The 21,403-nt window shown below is 38.3% G+C and overlaps 1 protein-coding gene across 1 annotated transcript in view; it reads left to right on the plus strand.

Annotated features, from left to right (window-relative positions):
- The window catches only part of drd2a (dopamine receptor D2a), a 38,775-nt gene that overhangs the window by 12,114 nt on the left and 5,258 nt on the right, over positions 1 to 21,403 (plus strand). The window contains exons 2-4 of the mRNA XM_069690408.1: positions 9,154 to 9,464; positions 16,029 to 16,138; positions 20,530 to 20,666. Of these exons, the coding sequence (XP_069546509.1) occupies positions 9,186 to 9,464; positions 16,029 to 16,138; positions 20,530 to 20,666 (526 nt within the window). The 5' untranslated portion in view covers positions 9,154 to 9,185. The remainder of the gene's footprint in view (positions 1 to 9,153; positions 9,465 to 16,028; positions 16,139 to 20,529; positions 20,667 to 21,403) is intronic.

Below are 21,403 nucleotides of genomic sequence, written 5' to 3' on the forward strand. Positions count from 1 at the left end.
TAGAAATACCCCCCCTCCCCCCTTCTCCACTACTCCCCCCCCCCTTTCAAAAAGGAATGCCCTGGTTTCTAAACAATAATAATGTGAGTGCAAATAAACAAAGACTGTATATTAACAAAAGCAGTAATCTGCTATAAGAACACAAAAATCTTAACTGTAAACAACACAATACATATCACCATAATATAACCACGCAGTCTCAAAGTATGCCCCACTATTCCCCGAGTACACCAGATCCTACTGATACACCCTCACATTAGACATACCACAAAACAGTGATCCTACCTTGATAAACATGTACATTTGCATCATCACATTTACTAACACACAAGCAGTCATTGCAACCAACAACTTGGCCATTAATAAGTAACAAAGTCCTTAAAATGAACCGGCTGTCTGACAGTCCTTCCAGAATGAGACGCAGTTATTTGTTGCTCACTGGTGCCCGAAACACAAACAGTCCCTGTGACACCTGCAACCAGTGGCTCCTCAGTCCCAGAGTTCCCATCCGACGACCCCTCTTCCTGCAGTGAGGGGGAATGAGGAAGAGAAGCCGGGAGCCCACTTGAAGCATCAGTAGACATCAACGGTTTGTAGGACTTCGACCTGTCGTAGTGGACGACCTGCTCCTGACCATCCTCGCCATGTTTGTCTATCCAATACTGGGTCCGTACAGTCTAACTTTACAATCATCAGTTGCAGAAACCCAACGGCAGGGCAAGAATATGTCTAATCCACTGCTAAAACTCTGACAGACAGTGGGTCACTGAAATCTGACACCCATCACATCCTGCCCTGATATTATTTCTATTTGTGTCTAAACCTAACCAACACTTGGTTATAGAATCTGATGGGTCACAGATTTCAGTGTTTACACCGGACTGAGGGTAGACTGCCTGCATGCTACAGTGACTCGCTATCGCAGCAGTGGTCTTACAAGATGGGATTTAAACCTTCAGTACAAAAATCTGCTGCCTTTCTTTCTCTGATAAAATGATCCAGCCACATCTTTGCAACCATTTCACCAGTCTGTCAGTTACACTAAATCAAAACTCATTAAAATAGTGTGGCAATCCTATTTGAACTGGATCTTAAGTGAGCACTGAAATAAAGTATAAACACATCATGTATGTCACTGTTGTAACTGTGATTAACAGTTATATTATGTTCAGTCAGTGCATATAAATGCATTCCTGGGCACCTTTATGGACTCCTTTATGTACATTTGTACATTTATGCTGGTGAGCATAACATTAAACTGAAAAGTGCATTGCACTACATGTCAGATTGAATTTAACATTTTATGACTCTGCTGGGCTCTTCAGTTCACCAGGATACTGGCAGCTTTGATGTCCAATGCATAAACACAAGATGCTCAAAAAAAGTTACAGCCGTTGAAGTCAGCACATTCAAACTTTTATTACACATCTAGTAGCAATATGATGCAACTGGTGCAACAATTTTCACATAATTTCGTCTATAATGGTCCGCTTGACTCCTTTTTTTTGTCATTGCTTTCACGCTTTGTTTACGGCAAGGTTTTTAAAAAGGATCTGAAGAACACCCAGTAGGCTACTTGAGTTTCTATTTGTGACTGTAAATACCACTTTGAAGTTAAAGCTTCTTGTCGCACCCCAGTCATTTTCTGAGTTTATGTCCGAGTTTTCTTCCCACCGGCTTGGCTGCTGTTCTCATTTACACTTCACAGGACACAGAAACTTCTGAGCAGAGAGGATAATAATACAAAGTATTGCAACACTACTGACAGGACATGACTAAAACAAAAGGCACAAATTTAAGAGTCAAAAAAGTGAGAAGGATGGTTAATTATTGGCGCACCTCAAATTATTAAACATAATGAACCACAAAAGTGGTGTGTGCTGTGACAATGTTGGCTTGTTTCTAGCCCCATTTACTTTGTAATTCTCAGTTTGCATTGGCATACATGTAGAAACTTACTGAAACTGGTGTCTGAAGTTTCTGTTTAAAGCTTCTATTCTGGGCTCAGTGCCATGAACTAATCACACAGAATAACGACACCAGACCGGGCAGTAGGCCAATTGCTGAGGCTTCCCCTATCCAAGAGTTTTTCTTTCTGGCTCAGGCTTTTGTTTGCTCAAAATCGTCAAAACTAAGCACGTCGCTTTGCTTCACATTGAAAAAATGATCAGAAGATATAACTGATTTACTTCTCATCTTAATACTCAGATCAAAGTCCTTATTTATTCTGGTTTTAGCCTGTTCTTTGATGAAGCTGATATTCAACAAAGTATCATTAAATATTTTGCCCAGACCAATTACTGGGACCAATGTTTGAATGAACTCATTCTCATTAGTAGCTGAATTAGCGGTTTTAGAGTAGAGTCAAGATGATTGAGGTAATATTTTCGTGGTTAAAACATTTAACAACTTACTATTTCATTTTGACTCTGGACTCGCAGCTGGACTCGCAGTTTGTTAATATTCTCAATTTTATTCCTGAGAAGCTGCCTGGCTGTTACCCAGCCAAGAGAACAGCTATTCATGAGAGAAACTTGAAATAGTTTAGTTAAGATTTGAGATGTTGGCAGTGACTCTGAGGTCTTGAACCAGACAAGTGGAATCCTGTTCTCTGATAATGAGGTCTTTACTCTACCTTACTCATAAACTACTATTTCATGATGTATCATATCTCTGTGGTTGTGTGACACTAAAAAGGTTTCACTATATAAGAACAATCACACAAATGCAAAGCCTTAATGCAAACACATTTAATGAAATCTTCTCTCATTGGACACAAAGTCAATAAATATTTTTACACGAGTCATTGTGGTGTCACTAGTTTTCTGGTGGTCTGTCTGAAAATAATCCCATCGTTAATTACATATAGAGCCTCTAAAAGTGGCATGTTTGGGGGCGTGTCTATTTGATTGACAGGACTGCGGTGCAGTCAGGTTTCCGCTATAGATGGGTTTACAATCAGATTGGGTCAGATCCACCGCTCGCTGTTCCCCAGCTCGTCCAAATATGGTCACTTCTGGCTCGAAAATAGCAAAATGGTGATGGCTGAAATGCTGAACAGGAGTTCACAGACCAATGGGTGACGTCTCTGTTGGTTAGCACTTGGTGCCTGTGAAAAGGTGGAAGAGATCTGTGTTACATTATAGTGATCCAAAGTACATACAAACACTGTAAAAATGCTCAAAGGTCTATTAGTCTCATAATTAGAATCATAAAATAAAATAAGATCACTTGAAACTCTCCAGTAAGGCTTAACAGCAAAGTAAGCGCAGTACAAACACTGCAGGGACTATGGTATTCACACTTCATTAAAATGGGGACCGGGTTTATGTTTTAGCATTCGGCAGGTATCCACTTTGTTGAACATTCCTTGCGTGCAAAGACACTGAATCTATTTTTTTGATCAATGAACGTGACTTCCAATTTACCTGTCAGAAGGACATTATCTATTTCAATCAGGCACAGGTCACAGAGGACAGCATTGAAAGAATACGATTTATTTAAGGCAGCAGGGAGAGAGCACAGGTTTTTGTTCATATAAGCAAGCAGCAGCCATCAGGCCAGCAGTGAGAAATGTCTCACGTACTGTAACTGAGGAAGTAGAGTGGGCATATAAATAAGATTAGACAGCACAGGGTATCTGCAGGGTACGCACACAGACTGGTGCCCGAGAGCAATGCTTACATCCTAACGGAAGCACGCTTCCCTCACTTTGATTCCCTGTCTTTCTTCTCTCACCACTTCTCACTTAATCTGTCTTCTTCTTTCTGCTCTGAGGCTTCCCTTTGCCCTCCGCTGGTAACTTTTCTTATTAACTCTACTCGGCTCAAGAAATGCAATCTAAAGATGCTCGGTCTTTGGTGTTACACTGTACTGTACTCTGCTCTACTCTGTTAGTTGCATTACTGTATGTACACACAATATGGAAATACCATTTTTCCCGCTGCAGAAGTGATGTCATTTATATTCACAAGTATAAGTAGCCTCATCAGTGCAGTGACATTGAATTGCTCTGTAGGTTGGATTTACCAGACCCTATTAAAAATTCACAAATTCCTGACATCCTGTCCTTTACAATGTTCTGATCAAGAGACTTTCAAGGACCCAAGGATGAGAATGCTTTGTGCTCATATAGGTCTGTAAAGACACAATAGCATCTCAAAAATAGGACCTTTACAACTCATTCGTTAAATTGATAGATGAAATAAATGGGAAATAGGATTGCTGGTGAAGCGCCAAATTAAGCACAAGCAGGTGTCAAAAGGCTGTGGAGTGTTTTCAGACATCTACGGTGACGAGAACCCTGATAAAAAGATGACATTCATTAACGAAACCATAAAGAAAACTACTGCCTGAAAAACATGAAACGTGGGTTAACATATTAGGTTCACTAAAGATAACTTGGATGTGAGCTCCATATTGCCTTTGGCACTGTTTTAACGGAAGGAAACATTGCATAGCAATACCACAACTTTTTATTTTAAAATAGTACTTGGATGTCCATGTCTACACTGACAACATTTTTTTAATTGTACCTTGTAACTATAGCTGTCAAGTAATGTAGCTGAGTAAAACCTTTTTTTTCTCTCCTAAAATGGATGGGTATTTCAAGCAAAAGTACTATTTGAAATGCCCCAGTAAAAAAGAGAAAAGGGGAAAATAAGAAGGAACGATTGCGATAACATTGACAGATAGCAATGGTAACCTAGCAAAGCGATAAAGATAAACAGCCTCTGCAGAAACATTACTAGGGTAAGAAAATCATTGTTTGGTAGTGAAAATTAAGTTAGATGTAGAGATAAAATGATTTAAATGCGGATTTGGATTTGAAATAGATTCTGTCAGCTGCAGCCTCAAAAGCCGTCGAACCAATTATGTGAGTGAGAGAGAAGGAGGAGTGAAAATAGAGCTGAGAAAGTACAGGATGACATAAGCATTAATCTAGATGGGTATGAGGGAAATGCACTGCTAAGCCTGTTGTAAAATAGGATGTGCCCATGAATTTTGTTTTCATTCTAAAAATATGTCTTACAGCTTTATTTAGTTTGCAGAGATTCATTGTATGACTGGCAAAACTGAGAACAAGATGACTTTTAGTGTCAAATACACTGGGAAACAGTAATGTTGTTATCAAACACTTAACATGTACACATCAAAGTAAACAATCTATAACCATAATCCAGAACTATGTTACATATTAGATATAGTATGATATTTGGGCGAGATAAAAACATTTTTTTACAATAAACTCAGTAAATCTGTTATGTAAGAAATGAGCTGGCTTTCAGACAACATGCCTGCCTCGGCTATACAGCTACATCCACACTCAATCTACCGTTGAGACCGCACAATGGCATCAAGGAATATATTGAGGGTGTAACCAGCCACATCAGCACTTGCAGTGAAAACACTAGTCTGTCTAACCCCAACTAAAATATGTTTCAGGCAACACTGAGGAAAACAAAGCCAGCCTGCGTAGATCCATTCAGGGAGCTGAGACAATTCAGCTGGAAACTGTAAAAGCAAACATCTAGTTAATTTGGAAAGGCCTACAACACAACACTGACTAGCAGAACAAGAGTAGAGTGTAAATAATCAGTCACCCACTGCCAGAACAACTGAAGGATTTCTATGGCAGCTTTGATGCACTGAACGATGGGCCAAGAAGAAAGGCCATGGTGATTGAGAGTGCACAGAGCACGCCGTTCCTATTGCATCAATTCTCATTGACTGAGGTGAATAAGACTCTGTCTGGAGTAAACCCACGGAAAGCGACTGGCCGAGATGACATCCTAGACTTTGCCCTCAGAGCACATCAGAGCTGGCTGATGTTTTTGCACTCATATTCAACCTGTTCCTGGCACAAGTTACTGTACACACCTGCTTTACGACCACCTCCATCCCCAACCTTCTAAAAGAGTGCAGTGACCTGTTCCATTGATTACTGGCCAGATGCACTGACCGTAGTTGTGATGAAGTGTTTTGAAAGGTTAGTCTTGATCCATAGAAGAACATATCAGACACTTTATACCAGGGGTCTCCAACCAATAGCTTGTGAGCTACCAGGTAGCAGTGTATCTTTCATTTTGTCAAATTATGTCTCAGAGGAAAAAAGGTTGGAGACCACTGTTTTAGACTCTCCAGTTTGGTGAAAAGTTCTTCAGTCCTTTCACATTAAGAGCTTGCGGACATTTATGTAAGAATGCAATTCATTGACTACCGCTCAACATTTCACAGTCATTCCATCAAAACTTAATAATAACACTCAAAACACTTGGACCTACAAAAACGCACTGCTCCTGGATCCTGGGCTCCTTAACCAATAGACCTCAGTCAGTCACGATCAGCAATCACACATCCAGCATACATACCATGAGCACTGGGGCCACCCAGGGTTGTGTCTTACACCCTCGTCTCTCCAGTCTATTCACGAACGCCTGTGTTGCCCCGCAGAACAACACCAGTGTCATCGAATCCGCAGATGACACTACAATCTTTGGACTTGTCACTGTGGTGGCTCAAACAGCGTACAGAAGGAAGGTGACAAACCTGGTGACCCGTTTCCAGGAAAACAATCTCTCCTTCAACACCAACAACACTAAGTAGATGTGCGTAAGCCAGTAATGAGCTGCACATAACCACTGCACACAGGTGGAGATGGTGAACACCATCAAACTCTTCGGTATTCAAATTAGTGAGGCGCTGAACTAGTCTCATAGTGCAGAATTGCATCTCATCAGATCGTATTCTTTCGGTCATTACCAGAAGTTAATGCCCATAGGTAAGGGTAGGGGTGTAGACCAGCCAGTAAATAGCTTCTCCCCGCCAAATGAAACACACGGCCCAGCCAAATTCAAGGTTTTGACCTTGTCTTGTTGTCACATTCTTCCGCTGTTGAATAGAAGGGAAGCACTGTACATAAAACAATAAACTCTTTAATTCTTCATGTAATGAACTCTGTATTTCCAGCACGTTGCTGCTTAATAGGGTGATCTGTCTGTAAAGGGAAGATCAGTAACACGATCCTACCATGACACAATACATTGCTTTTTTGTTTATACTTACGATACTTTTGCAAAAAAAAAAATGTTACACTTTCCTTTATTTCAGATCTATCACAAGAGATATTTTTGGCTGTTGCCAGGATTGATACTGCTTATCAGAATCAATACTTATCGCTACCTTTACTGGTATTATTTGTACTTTTATTGATATTCTTCCCTAATTTAGTGGGATTAAAATTCATAATTGAATGCATCAGTGCATAATGCAATGATTGAGAAAAAAAAAAGTAAATTTCAAAGTGATCATGGCTTCCTGTTAATTTTTCATTCATTGGGAGAGATGTTTGGTTGTTGTTGATTTATTTAGTACGTGAGCTCTACTAACGACTGACTGTTTATCAAGAAAAACAAACTCCAGACAGAGGAAGATGTGTTGATAATGTGAGTCAATATGTTGTGCATAGATTATTTAGATGTCTCAAAACAGATAAAAATCCGAAGTGAGAAAGCATTTGAAGTATCTATCTTTATTTTCGCAGAGACTTGCATAATGTTGACAGCAGGACAAGGGGGCCTCCACAATGGAGTTGTTTCATCTGATTGTAACAACCTGGCAATAACAGTGGGCCCGCGAAAACAATTTAAAAAAAAAAAAAAAATCAAACAAAGTAAAAATAAATTATGTTCAAATGCCAGTAGTTGTACCACATGCCCCTGAGATAATTAGTACTGATTTGGTATACCATCAAGGAAGTGTGCGATCTTGTGTGCAGCATAACAACAACACCAAACATATAGCTGGAATCAGTGCCCAGAAGAGCAGAGACCTGTAAATGATGGTGTGGCCCCCACTGAGCTCTGATCTCTACATCATCCAGACAGTTTGGGATTACATTAAGAGACAGGATTTAGCCTAAATCTGCAAAAGACATGCAGATTTATGGAACAACATACCTGTCAATAACCTTGAAAAACTGTACACAACTAAATCTTGTAGAATTGGATGTGTTTTGAAAGGCAAAGAGACACCAAATATTGATTTATGTTCTTTTCTCTTTACAGCATGTTTTATAAAGTTAAATGATAAATAAAAAGTATTGGTATTCATGCCATTATTTTTGATGCAAAATGCCTAAAACCTATGCACGGTGCATATTTTGTTGAAAAACAAGCATCTTATGATATCATGTTATCACATGGTAACTGACCCCTGAACAGTTACCACTGGCACTACCATTAAGAGTGCTGTCTAGCAATATTTCAATGATTGGCTTGTTGTTTTATCACGTGCTCTGCCAGCATGCACATCTCGATGCATGTTCAGTATACTGTATAATCACAATGCCTGCCAACAGATCACCAGTGGGAATAATTATGTACCAAGAGGTGTTGCAGTGCACCTGCAACAGGACGGCAGTAAGAAGTCTTTCACAAAATTTAAATATGGATGCAAACGATACAGGTTTCAAAAACATTTTTAAATTCGAATGAGAATGGAAAAACATTCATCCTATCGGCTAGCCCTCAAAGATACACATGGATGTTTTGATATGAAGATCTGAATGTTAACTGAACTGTTTGCTTCGAAGAGAAGACTAAAAGTCTTTGAAAAAATGTTGCAATAAAAATAGATTCGCATTTTATTACCTTTATATAACAAGGTTCGTTGTGAAAGGGATGAGATGACATCTCATGTTGTGTTAGAATATTTTCACTAGTTGTACAAAAATGGTTCTGATTTCTGCAACAACAAAAAAAACGTTCTTAACTGGGGTAAAACCTGGTGTTATGCTGTGCTGAATGCAGACTTCAAGTTTTATAATCGGCAGGATGCATTCAAATTCCAACCATTTCTATAAATGAATTGCTTAATTGAAGATGCCAGGGTTTCCATAGCTGTCATTTGATCAAGTGGACACGTCTCAGAGACCTTCTGTATCATTTTATTCACATTTGGAATTGTCACTATAATTCGAAATAAAGATTGATCCATTAATTCATGCAGCTGCTTCTCTAAAGCAATTCCTGCAGGAATAACGATTATCGCAATGCATTTTCCTGTAACATTTTTTCCTGTTTGCAAACATTCAGATGAACACAATGAATACAAAAAGATTGAAATGCTGTTTTCTGTCCTCGTGTTTTGCAGAGCCCATTCTTGGCCTTCATCACTCACAGCTAATGGATGTCTTTACCCACTATGCCTACAATGACAGTTTCTACGATAATGGAACATGGAGCTTCAACGAAACAGATCCAGAGCAGAAGCACCCATACAACTACTACGCCATGCTGCTTACTCTGCTCATCTTTGTCATTGTCTTCGGCAACGTGCTGGTGTGTATGGCCGTGTCCAGAGAAAAGGCTCTGCAGACCACCACCAACTACCTGATTGTCAGCCTGGCTGTCGCTGACCTTCTGGTGGCCACACTGGTTATGCCCTGGGTCGTCTACTTAGAGGTAGTACAAAAGCACACACTCCCACACATATACGTATACACACTTTATAAATATTCAAAGAGACATAAAAAGTCTGACATGCCCTATGCAGCAGACATGCTCTCCCTATGTCTGGACCCTCTTCGACCTTTTTCTCTCTGTGTATTACAGCATTAGAAAACCAAAGAAATAGATCATTGATAAATCCAAGATTTGCAGAGAACTTTTTTTTAATTTTTTATTTGATCTCCGATATCACAAAGACATCAGCTCTGAAAGCTTTGTATTTTCAAAGAAAATGACCAGCCTTCAGTTTGGCATGTACATAGAGGTTGAAAACTAGCAAAGCATATTGTGCATACGTCACGTGTTTACGTGAAAGCTGGCGCCGGTGAAATACTGCTGAAAATGGATTGATTTCAGCAAGCTGCCCACAGTTATCAGCAGGTCAGAGACTCAAGGTGAAACAAAGGTGAAGGCAAAAAATGTGTTCACATCTGCCTTGTAAACATCCTGCATCAGTCAAAGGCCTTTACTGTACCTGCATTTAGTGACAATGCCAAAGTGTCAGATCAGTCTGCTCAATCAGATGTTCATGAATAATTCTTCCTAATTCTGGGATACGTCATTATGCATTTACTCAGGTGTGGGATGATGAAGACCTATTTTTCTTTCACGCAACACATCAGCGCCTACATCAACTACAACCTAAACAAGAACACAGACTTGGTTAAAGCATAAAATCATCTCTAATCTTCCAAATCAATAGCAATCAGGATGAAAAAAACATCGCTCCATCTCTGTCTTTACTCATCTCTTGTATCTGTCTTCTCCATCCTGGGGTTATTTTTGACCACTAGGCTTTAGGTCATGCTGTCCAATGTAGAGAAAGGCAATCTTAAGACTACAGGGACTCTTATTCTCCTGTTTCTCTCTCAGTGAGTCATGATGATTATCGCTCTGATCAGATTACAGTGCATCCATAGAGTGTCATAGTTGAAGCCTGTTTGTAAATGTGTCACTGGAACAGTAATCGTACGACTGTGGAGAGTCTAATGAACTATTTTTCCAATTTGTACAAATAAACAACCAAAAAAAAATGTGTGATCATTGGTAATAATTATAGGACTGAAGCTTGTTTATTCATAAAGTATGCAACCTGCATTCTGTGTTTGTTTTTACCAGAAATACTTGCTTCATCTGTTGCTGTGGGCAGCTGGGTACACACAGAGGGGAGCCGACATCAAAGCAGATTGAAAAAGTGAGAGTTGAATTGTAATCAGCCGCATATCAAAGGCTCAAATTGCCACGCAAAACTTTCTCAATGAAGTACTGAATTTGAAATCATAGCACAAAAAAAAGTGAGAAGCGAGTCTTTGATGGTGTATAGTTTAAGTGCACAGATGTTTTTTTTGCTAACTCTCTGTAATAAGACATTTGAAACATTGACAGTTACATACAAACATAGCATTAGATTACAAGAATTTACTCATTTACTGTAGTAGTTGGCCTCTTTTGTTTCGGCTGTTACCCTCAGCATCTGTTTATGTAGATCACAAACTTTGTCGCACAATTATACCTGTGTACACAGAATGATATCATAATCATTTTATTTAGGCTAAGACTTGATTACAGTTTTATAGTGTTTGACTGAGCACGTTTGGTATTTTTCACACAAACTGCAGTATTTTTGGTTTCCCATTGCAACCCATTCTGGAGTTTTATGGAAAGCAGCCCCATTTAAGCAGTTTTGTGCATTCAAACTAAACATACTCTAATTTTGATCTGTTTTATATCCACAATGGCTAATAACAGCAATTGGTGGGGTGAAGTCCTCTTCACAATAAAATGCCGAGAACTAAGTGCTGTCAAAGTCAAACTGGATTACCCAGCATGTGTTTGGAAAAGAGATACTGATTTTGGCATGTCCCTCTCAGGCAGTCAGGCCTCCTGCTAATGTGAAGTGGGATCAACTGAGACGGTAGTAACTGGATTGGTCTAAAATATTACAAACAAGAAATGATTTAGTAGAAGTGTTGATATTTCCGATTGCTGCACAGTTCACATCAGTAAATACCAGGCAGTTGAATGATAATCTCCAGATGTGCGTGTTGAGTGAGGTTGACCTTGTAAATTGTAGGAATCACAGCTCACAACAGCTCAGCTTTGGCTGAGATTTCTTTAAATTATTCACTTCACGTTCTTCAGAACACGTTTCTTCCATCAGAGACATCTGAAAATATGTATATGCACAGATAGTGACAACAAACACACTTCATGGTAACAATATTATGTTTGTCTCTTCTTTATTGGACCAAAGACAGTATTTTGACCTCACCCCATTCACATTTTTTCTTTATCTAGAAATGTTATTCTTTTTAATTGTGGTGTCACTGACCGTGGCCGTGACTGAGTTTCCATGTTAATAATGCAGCATGAATAACATTGAGCGCTTAGTCACAGTGTGGGCACAGTGTTCAACTTGCCCTTTATTATTAAATGCTAAATTTGCATTAATTAATGCAATTTTCGCTTTCTGTCAAGTGTAACTGATTTAGAGAGCATATGGAGGGAACATTATGTATGACTTGAGATTAAGATTTAAACCACATGTTTTTAAAATCAAGGTGAATAAAAGTGCACTGTTGTTGTTTGTTTGTTTTTCTTTCGGAAACTTTAAATATTGGGAAACAATAGAACCTATCATTTTGGTCTGCTGCGCTTGTTTGGTCATCTTTGAGAAAAATATATCTGAATTTTATTAGTTTTGGTATCAGGATGGTGCTGATGTCTGAATGACCAACCAAGAAAAAAAGGAAAAAACTGTTTTTCAAAGCTTGAAACTGCACGAATCACAAATGTAATAGGCGGAAAATGATAAAAAAAAAAAAAAAAAACTTTCCAAGAAGTAAATCTGCCTGATAGCTCATAGTAGGCTATTAGCGCCAATGATGTGGTCAGAGGCTTTTAATGAAGGCTGTGGATGGTTTTGAACAAGACAAATAAACACCTGTTTGAAGATAAGACAGCTCAAACTGTGTGTTTGAGGCTGTTTAACGAATTTTGCGGGATTGCTGTCAGACTCTGTGATTGACGTTCATTCCGAGTGTCTGTTTGGGAACCAGAGACAGCTGGCAGAACAGATTGATGGCCCTGGTTGGAAAATGCATCCCGTTGTTAAGTTTATATTTTTTGAGAAGTAAAAGAAACTCAAACAGACATGTACAGTTGGTTTCATGATCCTCTGTAGCTGATCAATAATAATTGAAATAAACCCTGTGTTGACAGAGTTTGTCCACGGTGAAGCTTACACTGCAGTCATCTCTAATATTAGTTTTTGCTTTAATGCAACACACCTGGCATACATCTGCTCTGAGGTACGAGCAGGGGTCCCGCTCAGCCTTGCTGCTAAATTTTCACAACGGCCACTCATGGTATCCAGTTCCTACAATGCATCCACACACACAACCAGACAGCACGCTGCTAGCACAACAGCCAGACTTCTAACAGATTCTCACAAGAGCTTTCCTGTTAAAGTCTCACAAACACACATCTTGTCCTGCAATTTGGCCTGTTGAACGAGCAAGTCAACAAACATTGACCCAGCACTGCTAATGTCAGTTAGCATTCTTGATATCTAGTTAGTTATCAGTATAGTAAACTTACCTTGAAAAGTCAGTTTCAATGTGGATGTGATCCTTAAAACCTGCAGTGAAGAACACACTGCCTTCCCCATCTGCCAGTAAAAGTAATTACACATGCTTATATCATAGACTCCACTTTGGGCTACACTATCACTACGGTTATGATAATAAAATGGTGGATGAATTGTTTTGAGCATCACAACCCATGGAAAATGACCTATTTCACCTCACCATAAGAATTTGATTTGGTCTGATAACATTTGACAGTGTAGAAGAGTGATGTGATTAAATTGTTTTATTCACATTTAAGTTAGCATAGGGCTAAACCGGAAGTCTCAGCTGGCCCAAATTTCTGGTGTGCACGCACACTCTGTCCATAGAGCATGGCCATTCACGTGGCCATACTAGTTTAACAAACTGTATACTGAGAAATACGTCAACATTGCATGAACTTGTTTGGAAAGGGCTTGAGTGAAACAGATGTTTATTTATATAGCACTCCAGCTTTACTACTAACAACACAGGCATTTAATGAAACATGGATGCTGATGCCCCTGGGTGATTCCTTTCCTCTTTGTTTCAGTATAAAAACAAGTAGCAAAGCATTATAAAGCACTTTTTTGAACTATAAAAAGGGACCACTAAAGTGGACTGATTCATTCTCCATTTGACAGGTTTCCGTTTTCAAGACTATTAGGCTAAACGATGCCTCAAAATAACATGAAGTGATTTCATTAAAGGGAATTTTTGCCACTTATGTGGATATTCACACTGTACTGATAGTGCATGTTGTCAATTGAAGCAATAAATTCCTCAGTAGCTGCTACATTGACTGAGAAAGCTGAGTTTTTCAGCTTGACGAGCTATTGTAAACACAAACAACACAACATGTTGAGAAAACTGCTTGTCCCCGTTGCGATGTGGAGCACAGCATCCAGAGAACATACCCTGGATACCCAGAAATCTCAATTAGCCGGTAGCTCTTCTGGCCACAACACTGTACACGTGAAATGGTGCTGCTGGTGCCAGAAGAACAACAGATTTTGCAGCTGCTTCTTGGAGACAATTTATTAAGGCATTTATAGCCTCATTTGACATTTATCATCAACACTGATTGTGCATCCAAATGAAAAGTGGCACAGTTTCCCTTCAATAAATATTCCATTCAAAATATTGTATTTACAAAGTATTGTATTATGCTGACAGTAGTTTCCTTAAGATCACAAGAGACCTGAAAACACATTAGTATTGTTATGTTTGTCTACTTATATCAAGATGTAATTAATTCACACAAATAAAGTCCATCCAACACTGTAACACGAAGATAAATGATGAAATTTGTTATTTGTCGTTATGGTGCTGACATGTAATGTATGAGACAATGTATGAGCTGTTTAATAGCTTATTCGGTTGTCCAGTTGTTTTAATGTGTTTCTGTTTTGAATGTTCCCATATTAATATTCTTTTCTCATCATTATTATCATCATTGTTATTATTATCATTGATTTTTTTTTTTTTTTTTTTTATATATATAAAGAAGCAGGGTGATGTAGTTTAATTTCATCCTGATTTTAAATAATCCCTTTCCCAGATGCCCATCTCTCTTTACTGCATTTTCAATTTTTAAACTCCTTGCCTTTGCAAATTAATTCTTCGGAATGCTGATGCATTCTGAATTATGATATGCACATATGCACAATCTGAATTATAGATTAAGCTGAAGAGGAAATGTGCACCCATAGTCAACTTGCCATAATGTTTATCCTTTTTCTGAGCATACATTTGTTTTGATTTCATTGGCTGTGACATTATTCAGTAAAAAGCAGTTGAATATATATGAGTTCATCTCTTAACAGCTAACCAAATTTTAAACTTGTTCTGGGCTATAACACTGATGAGGATCTAAAATTGTACTGGTGCATTGGAGAAGCTTTGAGAGGAGCAACCTATATACTGACGTAAAGATAGAACACAAGAAACTGAGTGTAGTTAGCAGAGACTCAATGAATGCAGAGAACAATATGGTAGTGTTAACCACTGAGAGCACAAATGTCAAGAGCGAAAGGCTGGGACATTGCAGAAAAAAGGAGCGAGAGGTTGCTGCAGTGAGACAGTAGTAATGAGTCTGCAGTTCTGCAATCACTGTTAGAGTTGTGCACACCATCAGCAACATACAGCTCTTTAATAATGGGGTTTGATTTGATAAAGACATGGCCACAGGACAAAGATTAATCTGCTACAGCGAGGCAGGAGCTGCTTCTCGACACACACATCTCCCTTATCCTTTTCAGAGCTGTGGGAGGAAACAGGGAGGCTGTAGAGTCAGGCAAGGTGGGCGGCATCAAACCTGTCAGAGCATCACTAGTTCCACCATGGGATTTGACCATGCACCAGAGCGCATCAGTGGTATGAATACAAATAGGTCGATCATGTCTTCCACCGTAAAGCCACCTGGAGCTGTAGCCCAGGGTGCATGTTAAAAAGATAATTATCTCACTAACACTGAGGAAGTCTGTACTTCTGAAAAACTCTATAGTGTTTAATTCTCACGTCTGCCAGGAAAAAGTGTCAGATGTATTCGTTTGATAGCATCAATGTAACAAATCAGTTGGATTGTGTGTCTACTTTAAAATGTCTATGCTGGTTGTTCTTTTGCTTGCAAATGATCTCCTCATGAGACCAATTATGTTCTTTTATCCTTATCATTTTGAACTTATTTCTTGCTATGGTTCAGATTTTCTCTGTTTCCTCTCTTTGTGTTACCGGGGTAAAAATAATTTAAAAATATATATACAAGAAGGCTTGACTATCATGATGGCTTTTTTGCTAGAAGAAAACCTATTCTTTCTGCCAATGAGCTGCTTTTATTTGTCAAGTGTGGTGACTTTGTTCTGGTGATTGCTGCTATAAACCGACATGTGTTGATGTTCTTCTCTTCTAGGTGGTGGGAGAGTGGCGCTTTAGCAAGATCCACTGTGACATCTTTGTCACTCTGGATGTAATGATGTGTACAGCCAGCATCCTCAATCTCTGTGCCATCAGCATTGATCGGTGAGTTTGCCACTGCACAGATTATTTAGTCCTGCCTGTCATGATTCCAGCATAGATTTTCCACGGAAATTTGTATCTTCTCAATAACAGAGGACAACTTCTACCTTTTAGGTGCATGAACACCAGAGTTTTAGTGTCTATTTACAGACTAAATGACTTTTGCAGACACGGATCGAACACCATACACACACACACCTTTATTTTCCATATATTTATCTGGAAATGTGACACTCATCCTAATTATTAGATTTTCCATGTTTGTTAATCTGAATTTCACAAAATGACAAATTGCAGCAATTTTGGAACTAAAAATTGTCAATAATATGATGAACGCTTGTAAGACAGGTGCACAGGGGACTGAAATATAATTTCACAATGAAACCAAAACAATGAGCTAAAAGATGCTGAAATGCTGTGTAGAGCTGAGAGAACTAAAGAGTCTGGTAGTAATTCTGTCACTACAAGCGACCCATTGCACATAAACAGTCACTTGTTAAGATTAAAGCATCTTAAAATCAGTACACAAATAAGCAAAGCGCAATTTAAGAAAATATGCAAGGACAATACCTTATGTGTTGTCACAACAACTCATCCTCCTGGATTCATAAAAAAATATGAATTCACTTACGTAGTTGTGTAACTGACATGACGACTCTGTGATTACTGACAGTGTTTCAGATGAATTAGGTCCAAACATTTGCAGTGTGGAGGTTACACAGGGGAGATTGGGAGACTGTTCATCTGAGGACCATGTAAAGCTTTGGATATTCAAACTGTAGGATGTCATCATTTAATATTGATGACAAGAAAATGATTTGAAAGTGTGGGAGTTTGAATGAATATGTCTGATGATTGGTTAGGGTATTACCTTTCCTTCGTTTTCATTTTATGCTGTATATATGTCATGTATAATCGTATGCGATTTTCTGCTTGGCTACACTTTCATTTTATATCAGCATGCAACAAAAAAAAAATCCAACTTGCTCACACATGGACAGAATTTCAACTCTTATTGATGTGACTGAATTAGAATATAAATAACTCTGGATTGTGGATAGATTGTTAATCTAATTACAAATCCTGAATAGTCTCTTGGTTGTTTGTGTGTATTGTAAATGAGTGTACAAGCGAATAGGAGTAGCAATTAAATTTATATTCAAATATTGTCCATAGGACTTGTGCTTGCTTGCTGCGTACTTGTGAATACTAATCAAAGATCAGATGATTGAGACAGAATCAAGAATCACTTCACCTGGCTTTATTACATTTCATAATGCCCATATGATGCTTATTAATAAAAGTTCAGATAACAGTCACAGATAAATGTGCTTTGTTTAATCAGTTCTGTAGCTTCAGGCAGCATTGTAATTTTTGCATCAAAAGAATGTTTCTCACTGTTAACTTTGGTCTTATTTACAAATGTGGTGCAAATTATGGGCTCTATTTTCTTGTGAATCTGCATGTAAACGCAAGCCTACACTCTTGGATGAATACATTTTAGGCAGTTGGAGTTGGGATACCCTGCAACAATGACAAACCAGCTACTTACTTCCTCTGTAGGCACAGGAGACAAAGTGGCTTAAAACAAACTGCTTATGTGTAGGAGGTGATCTGAATATATATATGCCAACTCTAACTTGAGAACTCCAGTTATGTTTGCCAAAAAGCAGGCAGTTTTAAAGGTGAATCAGAAGACACTTCTCTCTAACAATGCATTCAGTGAGTCCTGTTATGCAATCGAATATTTAAGAAGATGATGATGTGACAACAGTTAGCAACCACCTTAAGTTAAGTAAGCAATTTTTTTTTACATTTCTATTTAATCAATTTAGTCTTGGTTGAATGTGTTCATATGCAGTACAATACTCCAAATACAGTAAGTAAAACTAAAGTCTGTTAAAACCATTTATATAATTGCATAGAGTTGCAGTTTTCAATGTTAATCGAATTAATATCACATAAATTACAATTATGATAATTCTAAAAAGAAAACAAAAGGGTTTGGATTGTCCTGGACGTTTCTCCCATGTAATTATTGGAGCTATTTAACTTACTGTAAGAATATGAGTGGAAGAGCCTGGAACTTTGGTGCACAGAAAAGCACAGACACCTTCACAAATACTTTGCTCGAGCTTGGCAGGATGTCACATGTTTTCACACTCTTGGTAACAACCATTCATCTAATGCAGCACACATTTTTCCTTTAATCATGTGAAAATTAAACTGCCATTTGAAAATAGATCTTAAAAGATACGCTGTGAAGTCATCTTGTTCATAAAGTTTTACAAATTCTGTGTTTTTCACCAAAATACCCATTTAAACCATGCAAGTGCAATGACAAGCAGTCAGTATTGGACACACAGACTGTGTACGTGTCTCCAAATCTGCATTTTGGATCACGGGTGCAGTACTGCAAAAAGCAGAGGCTCTCGATGAAGTGAAATGCAAATTCTAGCCTGTGTGATTAATAAGTAGACTGCCAGCAATCACATTACTGGCTTTATTACTCTGAAACAGATGTGCCAGTCACAGTGACACATAACAATAGCAGCTCAACAAATAGAAAGAAGCTTCTCCCAGAAATCCTGTTTTTGTCCGCATGGTGTTGTCAGGATATACAGTTGTAATAGAAAACGGAGATTAAGTTATTTATACTACATGATTAAATCTATTCTAAATTACATCTGTTCTAATTCCACTGTATCTCACTTGTTGATGGTCACGTCATATTGTCAAATGTAATACACCAGTATTTGCATGAAGAATCAAATTTAAAACAATTTTTAGCCAAAAGAAAGTTTGAAAGAAAAAGCCGCTGTGAACCGATGTCTCCCCAGCAGAATGCTGAGTCATTATAGGTTTAATGCATGTAGATGTGTGTGGGATTTTTTTTTATATATTGCAAGATGGTTTTATTTTCAGGCAATTTAATATATGTAAGCACAGATAATGGTTGTCCATTATGGTGCTGCTCATCTAGCATTTTTGCCTTTAGATGGCTGCACGGATTTAATCTGCTGGAGGAGAAACTTTTAATGCAGCATAAAGTTGCTGTGGACTAGAGATTCTATAAGTATGCATCATATGAACTGACAGATCAGTGCAGACTGAATTATCTGAGCTCCTGTTGAAACCACATTAAATGTATTTTGCCAGCTAAAACACCTATGCTGGTTCGTGAGTGATTAATTCAAGTGGTTTAATTTACATTTTAAGCATCAGTCAATTGGTGCAATTTTTTTTTAATTTTTTTTTTTTTATCAAGTATCAAGTTTTGGAGCCTGATTTTAATTAACCTCCCACCTGTTTGCATCTCTCGTCCCACCTGTGCACAAGTGCTCTGTGCATGTCAGCAAAATAAAAGCATATTTCATAATCAGGAAATTACTGAACTGTCAGAGCGTTCTGAAAATACACATAATTTCAGTTTTATTAATTAAAACACCAAAAAATGACGCTTGGTAAATGAAGTCAAGTCAAGTTTATTGGTATAGCACATTTTTAGACATCAAAAGTGCTGCACCACATCAGACAGAACCAGTGCAAATGAAATAAACTTGAAACACAGCTTAATTAATCAATGAAACAATTGAACATTAGATAAAATGTAAAAACAATATCAAGCAAACCAACCCAAGAGGATATATGAATAGAATCAACTTTAAAATTATTGGATTATTGGAAATGCCAGTGAGAACAAGCAAGTATTTAATCCAGATTTGAGCACTGGTCGAGAAGTTAAGCACTGCATATTGTGTAGTTTATTGCATTGTCAATAACAACATGCAATAAAACCATTATCTTAAATTCACCCTAATTTTCTTTGCATGTTTTCATAAAGAAACCTATTCAGAAAAGTCTCTTAAAAGCCTTACCCACTTGCCTTTCAACCCAGATAACACAAAAATCAATGCACTGTAAAAAGCTGTGCATTTCCTGGTGATTACATCAAGTTTACTAATAAGGTCAACCATTGTAGCAGGGTTAAATTATAGGTCTTCTCTGAGAGACTGGGGAACACGCACAGCCTGCTTTACAGGATCTCATTTTCATGTGGACTGAAGTCTCCAGCACATAACTGTTTCCAAAGGGCCAGCTCGCCATTGGAAAGGATTTGATCAATAATGACAGGCAACATTTCTCGTTTAACCCTCTTGGAGGTTTCATGTTCTCTGTTGTGCTTTCAGCAAAAAATTACATTGATAGAGAAAGGAAACAGACAGAAGGTACTTGTAGCCATATATAAAAATAAATTAATTCAAAGTACTGTACATACGTAAGTAGAGCAAACCTTTGTTGAGCCTGTCATGCTTGTGCTGGTGTCTGGTTGAGAGGAGTTATGTTTTCATATATTCTAACTATGGCGGCTATATTTTCTTCACCCGATACAGTTACACAGCAGTTGCATTGCCAATGCTGTACAACACTCGCTACAGCTCCAGGAGACGGGTCACAGTAATGATCTCTGTGGTCTGGGTGCTGTCCTTCGCCATATCATGTCCTCTATTGTTTGGCCTAAATAACACAGGTAAGAGAGAGAATAATTCACATCTGCTCTGCAGTCTTTAAAACAGAGATGTTTTTGAATGTGACGCTGTACTGTATTATTTATTTGTACATTCCCTGCACACTACGGTACAGTATTAACTTTCAGATTCATACCAATTGTGAATTGTTAGCTAACTTTTAAATGGTTGCTTAAGAAAAGGCCGAATGACAATGTCCTCACCCGATTACACCTATAATACTGTGCAGCAAGTTATAAAGGTGAGTAGAATTGTTACTTTATAGTTTGTACCAAACCTTTAGTCAGCTTTTGGCCTTTAGGTTGCTTGTTCTGCAAGACAGAGGCTTCAATGGAGGATTACTGTTAAAGCGGTTCTTATTAAAGGCTTTCTGAGAGCTACAACTTGTTGCTGACCAACTCCTGCACCCTAAAGCTTCACTCATCCCTTGGAGTGCCTCAATGTGATGTCGATTCAGCCATGATTCAGACATGGCAGACAAACAGCGCCTGCAGATGTAAGCTGCAGGAACCACAGAGGTAGCAGCTCTGGAGCCTGAAGTCATGCGACAAACATAAAATACATGCAATTAAAATTTGTTGTTATATTTTCAAACACACAGCACAGTCTAACATGTGTTTGTGTCTTCTATATATTTATATTTGTGTCTGTGTGGCAACAGCTGATGCCTGATCTTCAGCTGCCTTTACGATCTGAAGTTCACTTGGTCCTTTTTGGTCTCAAGTCCAGAAGCTGGACA

The sequence above is a fragment of the Brachyistius frenatus genome, unplaced genomic scaffold (genome assembly GCF_029030835.1).
Source record: "Brachyistius frenatus isolate BFR_SWC_R1_liver_20210118 unplaced genomic scaffold, ASM2903083v1 Contig_1, whole genome shotgun sequence".
Taxonomy (NCBI): Eukaryota; Metazoa; Chordata; class Actinopteri; family Embiotocidae; genus Brachyistius; species Brachyistius frenatus.